The sequence below is a fragment of the Gadus macrocephalus genome, chromosome 23 (assembly GCF_031168955.1).
Source record: "Gadus macrocephalus chromosome 23, ASM3116895v1".
NCBI lineage: Eukaryota > Metazoa > Chordata > Actinopteri > Gadiformes > Gadidae > Gadus > Gadus macrocephalus.
In genome coordinates this window covers 16,993,098-17,013,007 of record NC_082404.1, presented here as the reverse complement: position 1 = coordinate 17,013,007, position 19,910 = coordinate 16,993,098, and the positions used below count along the sequence as shown (strand labels likewise).

Sequence of the window (19,910 nt, the reverse complement as noted above, 5' to 3'; positions counted from 1 at the left end):
TCGATAATATGGAAGGATTTTTTGAAAGTGTCAAATTAATCGTCTAAATCTTTTAGCCGACAGGGAGCCCTCTGAGGATTATTTTTCATTGTACCATGTCTCTCTTTTCTCTCCCTTGTGATTGTGCCGTGTGTGTCTGTGTGTGTGTGTACGTGCGTGTGCGTCTGTACCTGTGTGTGGATACTTATGTGTGTTTGCGTGTTTATGTGTCGGTACGTGTGTGACTGTGGATACGTGTGAGTGTTTGTGTGTACATACGTGTGTGTGTGTTTGTGTACATACGCGTGTGTGTGTGTGTGTGTACATACGTGTGTGTGTTCGCGTGTGTCCGTGTGACTGCGCCCCGCCTCAGAAACTGATCGCCTATGGGCACCTGACGGGCAGCGCCCCGGACAGCACGGCCCCGGGCAAGAAGCTGATCGACAGGATCATAGAGACCATCTGCGCCTGCTTCCAGGGGCCCCAGACGGACGAGGGCATCCAGCTGCAGATCATCAAGGTGGGCCGGGCCCCTGGCGCGCGCTGGCCCCCTGCTCTCTCTGTCGCTCTCGCTCTCTGTCTCCGGCTCCGTCTCTTAGGGCTGGGCGACATACCGGTAGTAAAATGATACCGGTATATTTTTTAAAAAGGAGATATGTAGTTGAGAAAAATATCGCCATGCCGGTATATTATGTTTTATTTTGATGTTGCCTTGCGAGCGCTATTTTATAAGGCATCTGTCTCTCTTGCTCACTCTCTCTCTCGCTCTCTGTCTCTGTCTCTCTCTTTCACTCACTCTCTGCCTTCATCTGTTTGTACCCTCTCTCTCTCGCACGCTCTCACTCTTGCAATCTCTCTCTCTCTCTCTCTCTCTCTCTCTCTCTCTCTCTCTCTCTCTCTCTCTCTCTCTCTCTCTCTCTCTCTCTCTCTCTCTCTCTCTCTCTCTCTCTCTCTCTCTCTCTCTCTCTCTCTCTCTCTCTCTCTCTCTCTCTCTGGCTCTCTCTCTCTGGCTCTCTCTCTCTCTGGCTCTCTCTCTCTCTGGCTCTCTCTCTCTCTGGCTCTCTCTCTCTGGCTCTCTCTCTCTCTGGCTCTCTCTGTCTGCCTCAATCTGTCTATATCCTCTCTGTCTCCCTTATGACTGTCTGTCTGTCTCTCTGCCTCCATCTGACTGTTCCCTGTCTCTCTCTCTTGGTGTCTGTCTCTCTTCTGACTCCATCACTCTGACTCCCTTTGTGTGTATCTGTATGCTTGTCTCCATCTGTCTGTGCCCTCTCTCTCTTAGTGTCTGTCTCTCCCTGTGTCCCTATCTATGCTTGTCTCTCTCCCAGTCTCAATGTGTATCGCTGTGTGTGTCTCGCATCTTTGTGTGAAACACTTCTCGCTCGATTCTCGCTCTCTCAACCTCCTCGCTCTCTCATATACTAGGAATGTAAACAATAAAGAGTTGGGAGTGTTTGCTGACGGTATTGTGTGTGATTCCCATGGTTACGATACGATAACGAGCAGAAGTCGAGGGCGGTCGAAAGCTTTCAGGTGCAGGGCTGTCGGAGTGCGTCGAGGGTGAAGTGGGTTCGCACGTGATGTCGACGACACACTCCTTCCCCGTCAGGCATTGGTTTTTAAGTTCACTTAATCTCGGTGCATCACCCATGAGGTTCTCCATCGGCCGCCGGGACGTTCCATCGGACCAGGACTTCAAGCCTGACTGTTTCTCAGGAGGACGGGGCTGGCGTCGGTGGTCCTTAGCAGACAAATCATAGCAAGACATTGTCATGGCAACCGCAGCTAACTTGGCCCCCGCCCTCAACTGCCCTTCTTTGCTCTCTTCCTCCCTCTCCTCCTCCCCTCGCCTCCCCCCTCCTCCCCTCCAGGCTCTGTTGACGGCGGTGACCTCGCAGCACATCGAGATCCACGAGGGCACGGTGCTGCAGGCGGTGCGCACCTGCTACAACATCTACCTGGCCAGCAAGAACCTCATCAACCAGACCACGGCCAAGGCCACGCTCACCCAGATGCTCAACGTCATCTTCGCCCGCATGGAGAACCAGGCAGTAGGTCCTCCTCCTCCTCCTCCTCCTCCTACTCCTCCCGGTTCCCTGAGCACATCGCTCTGTCCTGTGCATACATCTGTTTATGGTCGCAGACACTCATGCCCTCGTACGCTCTCACTCACTCACTCACTCACTCTCTCTCTCACACGCTCGGACACACGCACCCCCTCATCCTCTCACTCACACACACCCACGCACGCACACGCACGCACGTGCCGGTCGAGTGCTGGTGAGCAGACGCACGGTGTGTGTGGTCCAAGGTAGGAGCCCTGAGATCCACCCTTGTGTTCCCCTCCTTGTTGTCGTTGATCCATAGTCTGTGTGCTCCCCATCAGACCGTGACTGTGTGTCGTGTTGTAGTTGAACGTCTAGTCACTAAGAGCGCACTGCTGTCGGTGGATGTACTGTTGTTTGCGTGTGTCTGTCGCCTGCCTTGTTCTGGAAAGATGTCAAGTAAGTCATGTTTTGTGTTTTTGTCCAGAAGTGCAACTAAAGTCGCTGCCTTTTGAGATAAAAGAAAACGAACCCAAAAACAAAGCTTGCTCTAACGCCATCTTTTTCTTTTTGATTGACACTTCCTCTCCCCCTACCCCTCCTCCTCCTCCTCCTCCTCCTCCTCCTCCTCCTCCTCCTCACCTTGCCTCCTCCTTCCCTCCCTCTCGCCCCCTTGGACACGTAGCTTACAAATCACAAGCTCTCATGGTCTCTGGCCTTCAGAAAGAGGGACCGCCAGGTAATGCGTGCAGGACTGCCCTGACTTGCCTGATCTGAACTTCCACACTTCACGACTCCTCTCGTGTGTGTCTGCGTGCGTGCGTGCGTGTGTGTGTGTGTGTGTGTGTGTTCCTGTGTGCGTTGTGCTTCCTCCACCCACTGACCCCCCCCCCCCCCCCATCCCGCTCTCCTCCTCTCGGGGGGGGGTGGAGGGGCATTGCAGTGCCGTGTCAATGCGTGTTTTGTGTTCTGCACATCTTTGGTTTTCTGTTTACCAGCAACCACGAGACCCCCTCCCCCTCCCCCCCCCCCCCCCCCCCCCCACCCACCGTTCTGGCTTCCACTTCCACGTTTCCGTTGCACCGACACTGTGCAGGTGTGGGACTGGACCTGCCTTCTGTTGCAGGGCCAGATGTGGCACCTCGCTTTAATGTGTATCGCTTTTTTTTTTTTTTTTGCTTTCGATTCCACGTCCTCCTCGGGGGCGGGGGGGGGCTAGAGATGGAGAGAGAGACAGATGGGCTAATGGCCGTAATGTGTGTGGTGCCTGCTAGGCAGCTTAGTACACCTTTTAATGTGTGTAAATATCGTCTCCTGGGCCCACCTGCACATAGTAGAATAAACGATAAACACACCGAGATGAGTCTCTCTCTCTTCGCTTCTCTCTACCTTCTCTCCACAACCTCCCCATCCTCTCTCACCCCCTTTCTGTCTGTCTGTCTCTCTCTCTGTCTGTCTGACTATCTGTCTGTCTGTCTCTGTGTCTCCCTCCGTCTGACTGTCTGTCTCTGTCTCTCTCTCTGTCTCTCTCACTGTCTGACTGTCAGTCTGTCTGTCTCTTTCTGTGTTCTCTTCCTCTCTGTCTCTCTCTCCGTCTGTCTGACTGTCTGTCTGTCTCTCTCTCTTTCTCTCTCCCTCTCTGTTCTCTTCCTCCCTATCTCTTTCTGTGTTCTCTTCCTCTCTGTCTCTCTCTCTCTCTCTCTCCGTCTGTCTGTCTGTCTGTCTGTCTGTCTGTCTGTCTGTCTGTCTGTCTGTCTGTCTGTCTGTCTGTCTGTCTGTCTGTCTGTCTGTCTGTCTGTCTGTCTGTCTGTCTGTCTGTCTGTTTCTCTCTCTCTCTGTGTTCTCTTCCTCTCTCCATCTCTCTCTCTGTTTTCAAGTCTCTCTCTCAGCTATATGCCATTTAAGGGATGAGCTGATTCAGTTTCCACAGACACCTCTGTCCCCTCCAGCTAAGGTGCATTTGTCCGGGCCCTTTATTCCATCCTAATCGCGGCCTCAGAATGCGCTTCCATTGAATTAACTTGTTTATGTCGGAATCCTTTTGGGCAGACTTCAGCGGCTCATTCAATTGGCCAGAGGAATCTATTAGTATCTTTTTTCTTTGTTTGTTTTTAGTTTTTTTAATTGATGTAATTCGTTTGGTATTTCGGGTAGCATATAATCATCAATTGATTATTTCCCTGGATAGAGCGAATACGGATATATATTTTTAAAGGCGTGTTATTATGCCACCAGGGGTGGGTGTAATTAGCCATTAAAAGCCGTTTGAAAATCAGATGATGGACAGATAAGCACCATTTGCTACAGTGAACTTGGTAGGCTGGTGGACACGCCCACTTGTGAAGTCACTAAAACACTGGAAGAAGCAGATTTTCAAACAGCTTGTAATAGCTAATCACACTCAAACCTGTTGGCATAACATCACGCCTTTTAATGTAATGCTCTTGAAACATTAATTATAGGACTTTAGTTAAATTCAGTATTTTCCCCTCACCCAGAAGTTGAAGGGAGATAAGCTAGCTCTTCTGAGGCAACACATGGACCATTGAATGATCTGTTTTGGATTCTCGATCAGAGATGTAAATATAGTATAGATCTGTATTAGTATTCTAAACTCCGGCAATCTTTCGCCATCGTTTTGTAACTGTGCCACATCTTTATTTTATTTCTTACTTTCGTCTTCGCCTCACTTCTTCTTCTTCAGTAGAACTCTTTTCCCCCTTGAGTCGTTTTTTTGTACCCTTCTTAAATTTCCTTTTTAATGCAAGAATTTGTGACCAAAGCGCCCTTTCACTGGAGACGCATGGCGGGCTGCCCTGTGTCGGTTGGCCGCCCCTCCCTCCCTCCCTCTCTCCCTCCCTCCCTCCCTCCCTCCCTCCCTCCCTCCCTCCCTCCCTCCCTCCCTCCCCCTCTGCTTGCTCTTATTCTTTGCCCTCCATTGTGTGAGTTCCGTCGTCTTGGCGATTGTCCTTCAGAGGAACGGCTAAACGCAAACCAATAGCACGCTCCGACGGGCAAGAGTTAAACACCATCAACACATCTCTACATCGTGGAAGTACCCCCCCCCCCCCTCCCTCCCGGTCTCCTGTGCATGTTTTTAATATTGCTCGCCAAGTTCTGCTCATCAACCACCAACTGAAACACACAAACGCAGCAAACAGCAGAGGGGCCCACAACACACAAACAGACACAAAACACAGAGACAACCGGGATACACAACCGTTTTGGACATGCTGTATGAGCTGTTATCGCACACACAGCAAACCAACAACCACCGCACACACACACACACACACACACACACACACACACACACACACACACACACACACACACAGATATACACATTCAGATATACACATTTCACACACTAAAACTGTTCACACAATGTCCAACGACTGTTGCGTTGGGCTCTGTGGTCACAAATCAAGATGGAGGCTGAACCAGAGGGCGGGCCCCCAGCCGGCGGTCACTTCCTGTCGGACATCTGGCTGCGGCTCTGGGGTCCGGTCAGGGGCCCTCCATCTTGATAGGCTCTTCTGTTGGGACCTAATTGATTTATGATGCTCTAATGTGTTTTTCTTTGTGTGTGTGTGTGTGTGTGTGTGTGTGTGTTTGTGTGTGCGTGTGTGTGCGTGTTGTATCGTGTGTGCGTGATGCTGTGTTGTATTTTCTGTCCGTGCATGGATGTATGTCTGTGTGTGGGTGTGCGTGCGTGTGTGTGTGCGCGTGTCTGTGTGTGTGTGTGTGTGTGTGTGTGTGTGTGTGTGTGTGTGTGTGTGTGTCTGTGTCTGTGTCTGTGTGTGTGTGTGTGTGTCTGTGTGCGTGTTGTATCGTGTGTGCGTGATGCTGTGTTGTATTTTCTGTGCGTGCATGGATGTGTGTGTGTGCGTGCGTGTGTGTCGGTCTGTGTGTGTGTGTGCGTGTGTGTGTGTCGGTCCGTGTGTGTGTGTCGGTCTGTGTGTGTGTGTGTGTGTGTGTGTGTGTGTGTGTGTGTGTGTGTGTGTGTGTGTGTGTGTGTGTGTGTGTGTGTGTGTGTGTGTGTGTGTGTGTGTGTGTGTGTGTGTGTGTGTAGCTGCAGGAGGCTAAGCAGATGGAGCGGGAGCGGCACCGGCAGCAGTCCCCGGCCACGCCCCACAAAGATGCCGCCTCCCCCCAGCTCCAGGGCCCCGCCCACCTCCAGTCCAGAGGCCCCGCCCAGGAGCCCAACGGGCCCTCCACGCCCCCCTCCACGCAGTCCACCCCGGGAGCCACGCCCACCGCCACCACCCCCTCCACCCCCGTCAACAGCGGCCTGGAGGGCGGGGCCCCCGAGGAGCGGGGCCCCGGGGCCTACGAGAGCCCCCACCCCGAGAACGGCTCAGAGTTCTGCGTGGCCGAGAACGAGCAGACGGAGGCGGACCAGGCCACTGCCGCCGCCGCCACCGCCATCGCCGCCACCGCCGCCGCCGCCCAGAGTAAGAGGATGTTGCCCTACTGTCCCCGATGTAACACGCTGTCCCCGGTGTAACACGCTGTCCCCGGTGTAACACGCTGTCCCCGTGGCAACACGCTGTCCCAGTGGCAGCAGGCTGTCCCCGTGGCAACAGGCTGTCCCCGTGGTAACAGGCTGTCCCCGTGGTAACAGGCTGTCCCCGTGGTAACAGGCTGTCCCCGTGGTAACAGGCTGTCCCCGTGGTAACACGCTGTCCCCGTGGTAACAGGCTGTCCCCGTGGTAACACGCTGTCCCCGCGGTAACACGCTGTCCCCGTGGTAACAGGCTGTTCCCGTGGTAACACGCTGTCCCCGTGGTAACAGGCTGTTCCCTCTGTAACACGCTGTTCCCTCTGTAACAGGCTGTCCCCTTGGTAACACGCTGTCCCCTTGGAAACACGCTGTCCCCGTGAAAACTGGCTATCCCCGTGGTAACAGGCTGTCTCTGTGGTAACAGGCTGTCCCCATGGTAACACGCTGTCCCCGTGGTAACAGGCTGTCCCCGTGGTAACACGGGGAGCCTGTTGTCCCTGTGGTAACAGGCTGTCCCCGTGGTAACACGCTGTCCCCGGTGTAACACGCTGTCCCCGTGGTAACACGCTGTCCCCATGGTAACACGCTGTCCCCGTGGTAACACGCTGTCCCCGTGGCAACACGCTGTCCCCGTGGTAACACGCTGTCCCCGTGGTAACAGGCTGTCCCCGTGGTAACAGGCTGTCCCCGTGGTAACAGGCTGTCCCCGTGTTAACAGGCTGTCCCCGTGGTAACAGGCTGTCCCCGTGGTAACAGGCTGTCCCCGTGGTAACAGGCTGTCCCCGTGGTAACACGCTGTCCCCGTGGTAACACGCTGTCCCCGTGGTAACACGCTGTCCCCGTGGTAACAGGCTGTCCCCGTGGTAACAGGCTGTCCCCGTGGTCACAGGCTGTCCCTGATTTAACACGCTGGTTTCTTATGGTTGACTCCCGTTGTGCATGTGAAGGTATAGAGCTGTTTGAACCGGCTGTGTTTCTGGGTGGGTACTGTCCTGCGTCCTGCGTTCCGTTTCCACCGCCCATGTTGGTACCGTCACCGCGGCAGGCCCGGCTGTTTGCGGCTCGCTCTTGATTTCCCCAGGCGTCAATGTGTGTGATTTGTGTGTGATGTGTCGGTGACAGAGCTAATGTTCCCCTCCACCCTCCAGACGCCGTGGCGGAGCAGGAGCAGCGGGTGGGGGAGGGGGAGGAGGGGGAGGACCGCGAGTCCCCCAACTACGAGGAGAAGGCCCAGGAGATCGTGCAGAGCGTCCTTCAGGAGGTGGTCAACACGGTCGCCGGAGGTGAGCCCACCCCCACCTCCTCATTGGCTCGTTTTGAAACGAAAAAGTTTATTTCCCCAAAATTAGATATTCATGAATATATTTTGTGCCTAACCCTTTCTCTGACCCTAATAATTTAAATGAATGACTGGAAAGTGGGTTGAGATAGTGAAATTCATAATGTACTTTAGAGTAGGACTACAGATTGGAATCGAACCTGGGCCACCACAATGCGCCTTGCCCTCATGATTAGCCCGCTGTTAAGCGACGGTGTTCGATACCATTTGTTATCGTCTGGGTCCGTGTCTCGTGTGCCCCTTCCCTCCCTGAACACACTCCTCCACACTGTCCACCCTGTTCCCCCTGGTTTGTTTACGCTCTCAGACACCTTTAACACCTGGGGCCGTGGTGTTACATGAGAAAGCAGGGGGGGGGGGGGATCAGAGCGCCTTGAGCTACCGTTCGGTACAAAGGGAAGGGGAGAGGACGACCTGTCCCCTCGCTGCTCGTGGAGAGGTGTTTAGTGAGGCTCTCTCGGATGGCTGCAGAGTCTGACGGTAATCCGACTGAGGCATGAAGTCGCTCGGAAAAACAGGGTGTCGGGTGACCCGTGCCCATGGCAGATAACGATCGCTCGGAGCGACTGCGCTGAGGAACCTGTTACAAACAGTCCTATATCTTCATTCATACTCTACCTATAGCTTTGATGTATGCCTATATCTTCATTCATACATGCCTATATCTTCAGCCATGCATACTGTACCTGGTTTAGATGCATGCCTATATCTCCAAAGATACAAGCTGTACCTATAGCTTAGACACATGCCTATGTCTTCATCTATCCATGCTGTACCTATGGCGTACGTAGATACATGCCTATGTCTTCATCTAGCCCATACCGTACCTATGGCGTAGATACATGCCTATATCTTCATCTATCCATACTGTGCCTATAGCTTAGAAACACCCCTATATCTTCATCCACACACGCTTTACCTATAGCTTAGCTACATGCCTAATATTCGTTCGAAGGTGGGGTGAAAAGTTCGAATTCGAAGTGTAATTCTCCATTCGAACTGTAAAAATGCGCTATAAAGAAGAGAGCGGCGAGTGGCTTTTCCTCAATAAAGCGGCCCTCCTGGATCCCCGCTTCTCCCGGTTAGTCCACCTTTCCCCTGCACAGAAACATCTCGTGACTGAAAGCCTCTCACACGAGCTCATTGAAACGGAGACCGACACTGATCGCACACGACAGGGAGAAAAGTCTGCTGCTGCGCTGGGCGCGATGGGCAGCCTGTAGCGGCTGCAGCTGCAGCGGTAACGGAGAGCTGCGAGACTACTTGTAATTTTCTTTACAAGTACAAAAGAGCAGCATGCCGTGTTGGAGGTCGGCCTCACAGATTGTTCGTTTATATAGGCTGTGTGTGCCATGGACGACATGCGCTCCGCATATCGCGCTCCGAGCAGTTATTGTTAATGCGTAAAAGACAGCCGCACTTGTGTGTCGGAGCTTCCTCTTGTTGTGTTTACAAATGTGTTATCAAAGATGTGTTTTTATCCTGTGCTGTTATGAATTCAGTAGGTATACGTGATTTCCACAAGAAATAAAAAGAAACACGACAACAGTCGTTGTCGTGTTTCTTTATTATTATTTTTTTTTATAGTTCTATGGGGGGGGGGGGGGGTCGAATGTATTCGAATTAATTATGGACATTCGAAATTCGTTCGAATTTCATTTTTGGAAAAAGTGACAGCCCTAATGCCTATATCTCCAGAGATACAAGCAGTACCTATGGCTTAGATACATTCCTATATCTTCATCCATCCATACTGTACCTTTGGCAGAGATACATGCCTCCAGTATATCCTCATCCACACATGCTGTTCCCATAGCCTAGATACAAGCCTATATCTCCACAGATACACGCTCATATCTGGAGGAGCTTTTGTTCGAAGACTTTTCAGTGTGGTGGGGTCCCTCGACAGGATTCTAAATCGCATTTTGTTTATTTGGTTTGTAAGACTAGCGTTCATAGGTCGAAAGTGAGACGGCGGTTAAGATTAAAAGTTAAAAACAATCGGCTCCACTGACCGTCTCTCCTCCTGCCTCCACAGGGAACTGCCTGGACCCCGCCCACCTCTGCTCGGACGCCAAGGAGTCGGGCGGCGAGGGCGGGGGCGAGGCCGGGGCCGTCGACGTGGCGGCCGTCGACGTGGCGGCGGTGGCGGCGGTGGCGGCGGGCGAGTCGGAGGCGTGCGGCGAGGGGTCGGCGGAGGTCACCCAGAGCTCGCTGGAGGACGAGAGCGTGCTGGGCAGCAGCGACAGCGAGCACGCCCACGTCAACGGCATCCCCGGCACGCCCATCAGCGCCAGCTGCACGCCGTCGCTGCCCGACGACCGGCTCTCCGTCTCCTCCACCGACACTCAGGTGAGCCGGGGAGGGGTTGCCGTGGCGACGGGTACCACCGGCTCCGGGGTCGCCGGTCTCTGTGTGTGTGTGTGTGTGTGTGTGTGTGTGTGTGTGTGTGTGTGTGTGTGTGTGTGTGTGTGTGTGTGTGTGTGTGTGTGTGTGTGTGTGTGTGTGTGTGTGTGTTGTACGTCGGAGGATGATCACGCCCTCAACGAGACCCTGTGTTTAGAAGTGTGCCATGGCCAGATCACTCTGTAGACGGAGATCTATGGATGGAGACATGAAGCAGGACCATCACAAAATAAATATACCAGAACTAGGATGTGCCACTGTCGGATGAACTGTAACGCGTCAGTGGATCCCCAAAAGGATATTATAAAAATGTATGAAACTGGTACATCATATAAATAAGTAAATAGTAAATGCTACTATTAAATATAAATAAGGTGGTATTTATTATAAGTATGGGAGCGCCCATATGAAAGCGATTCCATGCCAGCCCGAGGTTTAATAATAAATGTCACACTTCTCTTGGCAGCCAAAGACACAAGTCCATGTTTTCCAGCCCTCCTCAGCGGGCTTCTCAGCTCAGAACAAGTCCCTCACTCCGTGTTCCCCGTAGCTTCCTCCTCGTTGTTTACATCGGGCGCTGCCGCAGTGACAGGGGGGCTGTAGATCGGTGACGGCCGTCTCCCTCCTCACCGTCCGCTCGGGCGTTCCCTCCTCCTCCCGTAGGAATCGGGGACCGCTCCGGGCCAGCCCCCCGGCGCCAAGTTCTCCCACATCCTCCAGAAGGACGCCTTCCTGGTGTTCCGCTCGCTCTGCAAGCTCTCCATGAAGCCCCTGACCGACGGACCCCCCGACCCCAAGTAAGTAGGGCTGCTCCCATTAATATTCAGGCAAAGGACGTCACAAACAGGTGCGGTTTTATGCTGCATTCGTTAACGGTCCGAGGTGGAAAGTCGGAATGGGAAACTCAATCTACACATGGATGCTTAACAAGAATACAAATGTGTTATTATAATTATGGATTCTAAATGTAAATTATCTAGTTCTGAAAAAATAAAATTGGCAGTAAGTGAACCGACTAACATTTGCTGTCATCGTAAGAGGAGCCTTCGATAAGAACAAGTGCTATTCGTAGTTACAATGCTAGATGCTGTATCGGTATATACTCGGTGTCCGACGATACTCAAGTTCAGGAATCGGTATCGGGAAGGAAATAATGGGATCAGAACGTCTCTACAGGTAAGAGACTGGCCCATCTCCCCGGGTCTCCTGGGTCCTTCTCTCCTGAACCGTTGGTGGATTTTCTTTTACAAATCGCTCTTCTCTGTGAGTCAGGTCTCTGTTGACGTGTGGCGGGTCTGTTATCGTGAATAAAACAGCATGGGTGTTTATTCACGAGGTTGTGGTTTGGATGTCGGGGTGGGAGGGTAGCAGACTGAGTTGTTGTTGTTGGAAATATTCAGTTTGAAGTCCTGCATATTGCAACACACCGTTGCATCTTTCAAATATATGCGATTGTGATTATAAATATAACGGCATAGCTCGGTTGTCTTATTCATTTCTCGACATATTACTGATGTTATGACCTTATCAGTGGAATCTAGTCCGTCATGATCTGCCTCGGGATCGCAGTTTTGGTAACTTAAACAAACACTTCTGCAATAGACACAAGCTTGAGAGTCCAAGATGAAGCATCGCTCAGGTTTTTCCCGAGGATCTTCATCACATCCTGGTCTGGTAGAGCAGAGTTCTCCTCCTCCCCCCATGGTGTCCGTTCCTGCTAACTCGCATCAGGATAATCAGGGTTGACTCTGCGTGGTTCTCATGCTAACAGTGGATGGCGCAGAGAAGTTAACCAGCCTGCGTTCGGATCTGTTTCCCCGGCGTAACTCAATCCACCACAGGGCTCTGTGAAGGGTTCTTATCAGTTCTGCATGAAGGGAAAGCCAGCCTCCCGTTAATCTCATTCATGTGATACATTTAAGTAACCGTGTATGGATATCAAAAAACATTTTCTTAAACTTAAACCCAAATTGATATGCAAGAGTATAATTTATTCAAGCAATGAATTTCTTGTTAATGTTTCAGTAGGACAATCCTGCTGAATTTCCCCCCGTTAGTTCCCACCTGTTTAGTTTACTTAATATTTATGTATCACTGCTTTGTACTCTTCTGGGGTTTAGCTAGTCGTCAAACAAAGACCAGCAACAAATATATATATATATATATATATATATATATATAGAGATAGAGATAGATAGATCTGGATTGATCTCAATAGATGGATAGATAGATCTAGATAGATATAAAGAATGTATAGGTAGCATGAAAGTATCCTTCATCAACCTGCTGAAAGTCTAGTTCTGGTTTCCAACACGTTCTTCCAGGGATGACTCAGACACAACACGATAAAAGTCAAGGCTCAAAATACAGAAAGGGGTAGTTGGTTTAGTTGTTGTAGCATCCACCTGCGGGCTGTTTGGTCGGCATGGAAACGGGAAGTCCTTGTTGTTGAGTCACTGTGCTGCTCGCTGATGTACTGTCAGTCTGGTGGTTTGTGGTGAAACTGTCTGAAGGTCCTTGTTCCGGGTTCATCTTATCGGGTTCATTATGGTATGCAAAACTCCTGTGATTTGTTCCAAGAGGTTGGACTGCAGGCACAGGCGCACGCACGCACGCGCACACACACACGCGCGCGCACACACACACACACACACACACACACACACACACACACACACACACACACACACACACACACACACACACACACACACACACACACACACACACACACATCCATAAACACACACACAGGCATCCATAAACACACACACAGGCATCCATAAACACACACACAGGCATCCATAAACACACACACACAGGCATCCATAAACACACACACACAGGCATCCATAAACACACAGGCATCCATAAACACACACACACACACACACACACACACACACACACACACACACACACACACACACACACACACACACACACACACACACACACACAGGCAGGCAGGCATCCATAAACACACACACACACACACACACACACACACACACACAGGCATCCATAAACACAGACAATGTCCTCCTTAATTCTCATCCCATTCCAATCAATCGCGTCCTAATCACAAGAATAATAACTCCTAATCAGCCGCGCCCTGCAATCGTCCAAAACAATCGTGATCACTAGGATGACCTCGTCTCCTCCCCCGTCTCCCCATCCCTCCCCCAGGTCCCACGAGCTGCGCTCCAAGGTGCTGTCCCTGCAGCTGCTGCTGTCCATCCTGCAGAACGCCGGCCCCGTCTTCAAGACCAACGAGATGTTCATCAACGCCATCAAGCAGTACCTGTGCGTGGCGCTCTCCAAGAACGGCGTGTCCTCCGTGCCCGAGGTCTTCGAGCTGTCGCTGTCCATCTTCCTCACGCTGCTGTCCCACTTCAAGACCCACCTCAAGATGCAGATCGAGGTGGGTGCCCTGGAACACCCGTCTCCCCCGGGGTCAAAACCTCTCGCTTTGTTTTTCGTCAACGTGTTTGGGGAAAGCTCTGGTTTGCGCACGTATCAAAGGGTTGATACCTCTCTGGTATCAACCCTTTAAACCGGTTAAAGGGTTGGTATTAGGCCTCCAGCGTGAGTTAGGGCTTTGACTTTTGCCCAAAAATCATGTTTGAAGTTTGTTTGTTTATTAATATTAATATTCGAATATATTCTAATATTTATTAATCATATTTTGACCATTAAATGCCTTCAGTAAGACCTGGATTGGGCTTCGCAAGGTTTGTTTACCGGCGTTGCTATGGTTACCGGTCTTGCGTGTTCCAACGGTTTATTAGGTTTCTAATAAATCGCTGTCTAATCAATACTTCAGTCACTGCCTCTTCCGTGGTCATTACAATATTATGAATAGTTCTGCGTCAGGTTTTCCGACGTCTCTCCCTCTTGGCCTGCCCATAACAGGTTTGAATATTAAGGGCTGCCTAATATTCGTTCGAATTTTGATTTATTTTTTGTAGAGCTGTCAGTTAAACGCATTATTAACGGCGTTAACGCAAACCAATTTTAACGGCGTTAGATTTTTTATCGTGCGATTAACGCAATTCTTTTATTTAAAAAAAATACAAAATAAATCTTTTTTTATTTTTTTTCTTTGCCTCAAAACAAAGAAGCAGTAGCCTGACTGCTATGTTCAAATGAAATTTGTTCAAAGCAGTCTTTTTATTGCACTATAGGCTCTTTTTTGTATCGTCCTGTTTTGATCAGTATATGCCATATGTTGTTATCAATAAAAAATCATTTGCACAAGGCAAGTCGATGCACTTCACCATGTTGATAAGAGAATTAAAATGAGAAGAATTATGGGAAAAAGAAATCAAGGGATATTTAGCATAGAAAAAGAATTTGCGATTAATTGCGATTAATCGCGAGTTAACTATGACATTAATGCGATTAATCACGATTAAATATTTTAATCGCTTGACAGCTCAAATTTTTTGATATTCGAATTATATTCGAATAACGAAGTTCGGAGTCAAAGCCCGACTGTGAGTGTGATTAGCTATTCTGAGCAGTTTGAAAATCAGCGTTTTGGATCAGTCTACCAGCCTACCCAGTGGACTGTAGCTAATGTTGCTGATCTATACATCCTCAACTAGGTGGAAACACACCCACTTGTGATGTCACCAAGGCACATGGAAGTCTTGCAATGGCTAATCCCACTCACGCCTGGTGGTATGGTATCACCCCTTAAAGGGGAACAAGAAAACTAGAAAAGGTCCGGCAATTCGTCAATAAGTGATCCGATCTCCAGGGGGAGGGAGGAGTAGGGGGTTAGGGGAGAGGTGTCGACGGCAAGCAGTACAGTTAAAGTCACGTGCCAAACGCTGAATAGAAAAGCTAACATTTTGTCACAGTATTTAACCGGACGATTCCTCCGTCCAGGTGTTCTTCAAGGAGATCTTCCTTTACATCCTGGAGACCTCCACCAGCTCCTACGACCACAAGTGGATGGTCATCCAGACGCTGACCAGGATCTGCGCAGGTACAACCACGTTTACGTCATTTATCCAAAGAGACTTACAATAAGTACGTTTGTCAGAAGAAAGAAAAACAAAATATCACTGTCGGTGCAGTGAGGATGTTGATAGAACCAAGTGACAAACACTTATAATTGCTAGGTTAACCCATTCCCCGTATACAGACAGATATAGCTAGGTATAAGATGCCATGTACTATTTCAACTATTCACCAACAGCCTCATATGTCGTCTGTAGTTATTTAAAAGATTGCTAAATGTAATTTAAAGGGGACCTATCATACCACCAGGTGTGAATGTGATTAGCCATTACAAGCCGTTTTCAAAATGTGCAGCATTGTGACATCACAGGTGGGCGTGTCCACCTAGATGTGTGACGGATAGATGAGCAGCGTTTACTTCAGACCACTGGGTAGGCTGGTCGACTGATCTATCCAGCACACATCTAGGTGGACACGCCCACCTGTGATGTCACAATGCTGCACATTTTCAAACCTGCTGGTAATGGCTACACTCACACTCACACCTGGTGGTATGATAGGTCCCCTTTATGTTCCTTCATTCCCTGTTAAGTTTGTGTTATTGTGCTGAATAACCAGTGAAAGCTACAAGCTTAGTTTCAAGTAAACAAAAGAGAGTGTTTATTTTGTCCGGATCTCCTCATGGACATCTGTCCATGACATCTGTCCTCACAACACTCTAGTGTGTGTGTGTAGTAGTGTGTACAGTGCCACATCCATTGTGTGCGTTTGTGTGTAGACGCCCAGGGCGTGGTGGACATCTACGTCAACTACGACTGCGACCTGAACGCCGCCAACATCTTCGAGCGGCTGGTCAACGACCTCTCGAAGATCGCCCAGGGGAGGGGGGGTCACGAGCTCGGCACCACACCCGTCCAGGTGAGCTTCCACCTTTCTGTTTCGCTTTTTTCACCAAATCTTAAGATCTTGAAAATGGTGGAAGGCTGCACTATAGTCTTCATCGCAGTCCTCACTTTAGCTCAAAGGTGGTTTGGAAAAACAAGTTTTTATCCTGCTCCTTGAAGAGGCAATCTCCATGTTATTATTTTGGTTCCCTTCGGCGATAAGCGCGGATGGTTGCCATGGCTCCCAACGGTGTCAATGTCACCCAGTTCGTAGCAGTCATAATACTGCAACGCGTTGGCTGCCATCACCGGGCCGGAGGCTCCATCACCCATGTGTCACCTTATGCACGAAGAGAGGAACACTCCACATTTATGCAAATGAAGATCTTTGAGATTGTCACTTTTTAACGGCACGGATATAAACACGAACTAGGTCGTGGTGGAGGGCGGGCCGGACTGCCACCGGGGGGAACGTTTTGCGGGGGTTGTAACGTGTTCCGTTGTGGGCCCGTAGGAGCTGACCCTGAGGAAGAAGGGCCTGGAGTGCCTGGTGTCCATCCTGAAGTGCATGGTGGAGTGGAGCAAAGACCAGTACGTCAACCCCAACTCCCAGACCAGCCTCGGTAAGAGCCCCCGTCCCCCCCCGCGGTCTGAACCCGGGGGCGTTTGGACCCACGCCAGGGGGGGGGGTGGACCCTCGGTCGAAACCCTGGCGTGGACCCAACAGTCCTGGTCTGTGTGGAAGTGGGGGGTCTCTGTTCACCTCCGCGTGAACTGGAGGTGTGAACGGGATCTGACTCGTCCGCAGGAAGCACAACGAACAACGATGAAGGGCTGAATGTCGATTTGACCTGCGAGACTGTGAATATGAAACCCTTTCAGTCAGGTGATTGTAAAACGTCAGAGGCTGAAATGAGGTACAGCATCCATCGAAACGGCGCCGGATGTACCCGGTTAAGGGTCGTACGACCACATGTAGCGACTGCTAGTGGTCACAAAAACAGACGTTTTGAAAGGTTTCAGTTACTGAATGTTGGTAACGGGGTTATTTAAATATAATCGTCGGAACGCCAACGATAAATGTTATTTTGAGAAGAGAATCGAGGCTGAGCGCTCGGCGAGCCGGTGAGCCAGCAGGCGGGTCGTCAGGCTGCCCTCCCTGGGTCGCAGGCTCCCTGGCTGACATTTACCCCCCCCCCCCCGTACGTCGCTCCCGGGCCCGGAGGGAGGGAGGGGGCAGAGTTCACCTCCTTCCACCCGAGGAACCCGGGAGCGGACGGCTCAGCCCCCGGGCGTGCTGATCCTGCAGGCGCATCGCCACGGAGAGCAGGGGAGACGGGGAAACAAGCCCTAGGCATGACGCGTGTGGAATCGATCGAGCGCGCGTGTGTGTGTGTGTGTGTGTGTGTGTGTGTGTGTGTGTGTGTGTGTGTGTGTGTGTGTGTGTGTGTGTGTGTGTGTGTGTGTGATGGGATTTGAGTGTCAGAACTGCGTCAGGGGAGGGGCCCCCCGCCCAGGCTTTCCCACCATCAGCCTAAACGAAGCGCAGACTAGCCCGGGGCGGTCCTGGGAAGACGGCGCCCGTCAACGCTGGCTCTGTGCTCATTGGCTCCCGGGGGGCCGCGCTCTAGGTCGGACTGGTTTAAGAGGAGCTGGCCGGTGAGCCGCTGGGAGAGCTCCTGGTTTAAATGGGACGGATAACTTCATGGATAAATAAATGTCTGTTGTAATTCTCCAAGCGTCGTAGACTAGTAAGCGTTGTAAAGACCTGTCACTGCTCTCTCCCTTCCAACCTGCCGTCCGCGTGGCCGCCTGGTTCCAGTCAGAGCAGGTAACGGTCGGAGCGTCGGTATCAGGGGCTAGAAAGAGTAGCCGTGTGTGTGTGTGTGTGTGTGTGTGTGTGTGTGTGTGTGTGTGTGTGTGTGTGTGTGTGTGTGTGTGTGTGTGTGTGTGTGTGTGTGTGTGTGTGTGTGTGTGTGTGTGTGGTGTCTCTCTCTAGACAGTCTGCCCCGGATCACGGGGACAGGAGTCTTTGTCGCTTGTATAGTTTTGTGTTACGCCAAACTAGACCTGATCTCACAGTCCTCCACCCCCCCCCCCCCACACACACACACACACACCCACACACACACACCTCCTCTCCCACTGTAAGTTTAAACTGCTTTTGTATTGTGAAGAAGAGGAAGGTTGAGAAGAGGAAGTTAGGCCTGAGAGGAGGAAGAGGAAGGTAGGCTTCAGAGGAGGAAGAGGAAGGTAGGCTTCATAGGAGGAAGAGTTAGGTAGGCCTGAGAGGAGGAAGAGGAAGGTAGGCCTAAGAGGAGGAAGAGGAAGGTAGGCCTAAGAGGAGGAAGAGGAAGGTAGGCAGGAGAGGAGGAAGAGGAAGGTAGGCTTCAGAGGAGGCAGCACCCCACTAGCTTCTGTTACCGCGGTCGGTCCTGAATGTTTAAAGGGTTTCCAGTGTAACCAGAGAGGCAGCGGGCCTCGTTACATGGGCCTGCTCTCTTGGCCGGCGGTGAACCGCCTGCTCCTCCTCCTACCCCACCCTCTGCCCTCAGGCTGGTAGAGACTCTCTCTCTCTCTCTCTCGCTCTCGCGTTCTCTGTCTCTCTCTCTCCCCATCTCCCTGTTCGCTCAGTCGTTCTCTGTCTCACTCTCTCTCTCTTTCCCCCCTCCCTCCATCTTACTCTGGGTCTACTCTCTGTCTCTCGGCGCTTCTTGAGCTCTGTTGCTATCCCTTTTTACCCAGCTCTCGTTCTCTCCCTCATCCTGTCTCCCCTATGGCTCGCCTCTCGCTCTCTCTCTCTCTCACCCCTCACCCCCAGCCAGATGCTTTATAAGAGGACCACCTTCATAATGACCTCTCCAGCTCCCACCTCAGTGCCTCGTCCTACCCCCGCCTCAGTGCTCTGCGTGCGTGTGAGAGCGTCTGTTTGTGTGTCTACTGTGAGGGTATTTGTGTGCGCGGCACATTCGCCTCTTCCAAAGGATTGGCCAATGAAATCCACAGGGGGCTGAACGACCACACTGAGCTCTCTCTCTCTGCTCACTCCGCAGCCTCTGACTCCCTGCTGTGTGAACCGAGATAGCTGCGGTCTCCCGTAGCTTTAGGCCTTCCACCGGGGGACGGTGTGATTGTTCTCACTGGATGTCTGCGCTTTCCACGGCTTTTCCACTGCTCTCAGCAGAAACAAAAGACCGAACAGCGAGCACTCCATGTCTCCCTCAAAGCATTCTTGGAGGAGTGGAAACTAGTTGAGAGCAGCGTGCATCGCATACGTCTGTCTGTCTGTCTGTCTGTCTGTCTGTCTGTCTGTCTGTCTGTCTGTCTGTCTGTCTGTCTGTCTGTCTGTCTGTCTGTCTGTCTGTCTGTCTGTCTGTCTGTCCGTCCGTCGTTTCAGGATTTACTCATTCACGTCTGATAATGATGGTAGGGGCCGTGCAGGGGGCTGATCAAAGTGTGATGGGTGTGCCTGAGTGTGTGCATGTGTTAATTCCTTGGTGTGTGTGTGTGTGTGTGTGTGTGGTAGGGCTGGGCGATTAATCGAATTTTGATTGCGATTTTGATTTTAGCGTCAAACTATCACAAAATTAACATAATCGAGTTTTTCGATTAAAAATAAAATGTATATATGTTTTTTTCTTTATGTTTTATAGAAAGGGCAGAACAGCTGGATACATATCTTTATATTATTTTAGATTGGAACATTTTATTTTTGAACATTTTGTTTATTTTTTTAAGGTGAAATTTCAGTTAAGTTCTCAGTTCCGAAGTTCTTTTTG

At 51.0% G+C, this 19,910-nt stretch overlaps 1 protein-coding gene across 1 annotated transcript in view; it reads left to right on the top strand.

The window, feature by feature from the left end:
- Window positions 1-307: 307 nt before the first annotated feature.
- Window positions 308-19,910, top strand: part of arfgef1 (ADP-ribosylation factor guanine nucleotide-exchange factor 1 (brefeldin A-inhibited)) — a 45,324-nt gene continuing 25,721 nt past the window's right edge. Inside the window, exons 1-11 of the mRNA XM_060045790.1 lie at window positions 308-499; window positions 1,851-2,030; window positions 2,710-2,763; window positions 6,100-6,481; window positions 7,680-7,814; window positions 9,909-10,222; window positions 10,940-11,073; window positions 13,466-13,700; window positions 15,173-15,272; window positions 16,026-16,165; window positions 16,646-16,966. Coding sequence (XP_059901773.1) covers window positions 1,992-2,030; window positions 2,710-2,763; window positions 6,100-6,481; window positions 7,680-7,814; window positions 9,909-10,222; window positions 10,940-11,073; window positions 13,466-13,700; window positions 15,173-15,272; window positions 16,026-16,165; window positions 16,646-16,966 — 1,854 coding nt within the window. The 5' untranslated portion in view covers window positions 308-499; window positions 1,851-1,991. The remainder of the gene's footprint in view (window positions 500-1,850; window positions 2,031-2,709; window positions 2,764-6,099; window positions 6,482-7,679; window positions 7,815-9,908; window positions 10,223-10,939; window positions 11,074-13,465; window positions 13,701-15,172; window positions 15,273-16,025; window positions 16,166-16,645; window positions 16,967-19,910) is intronic.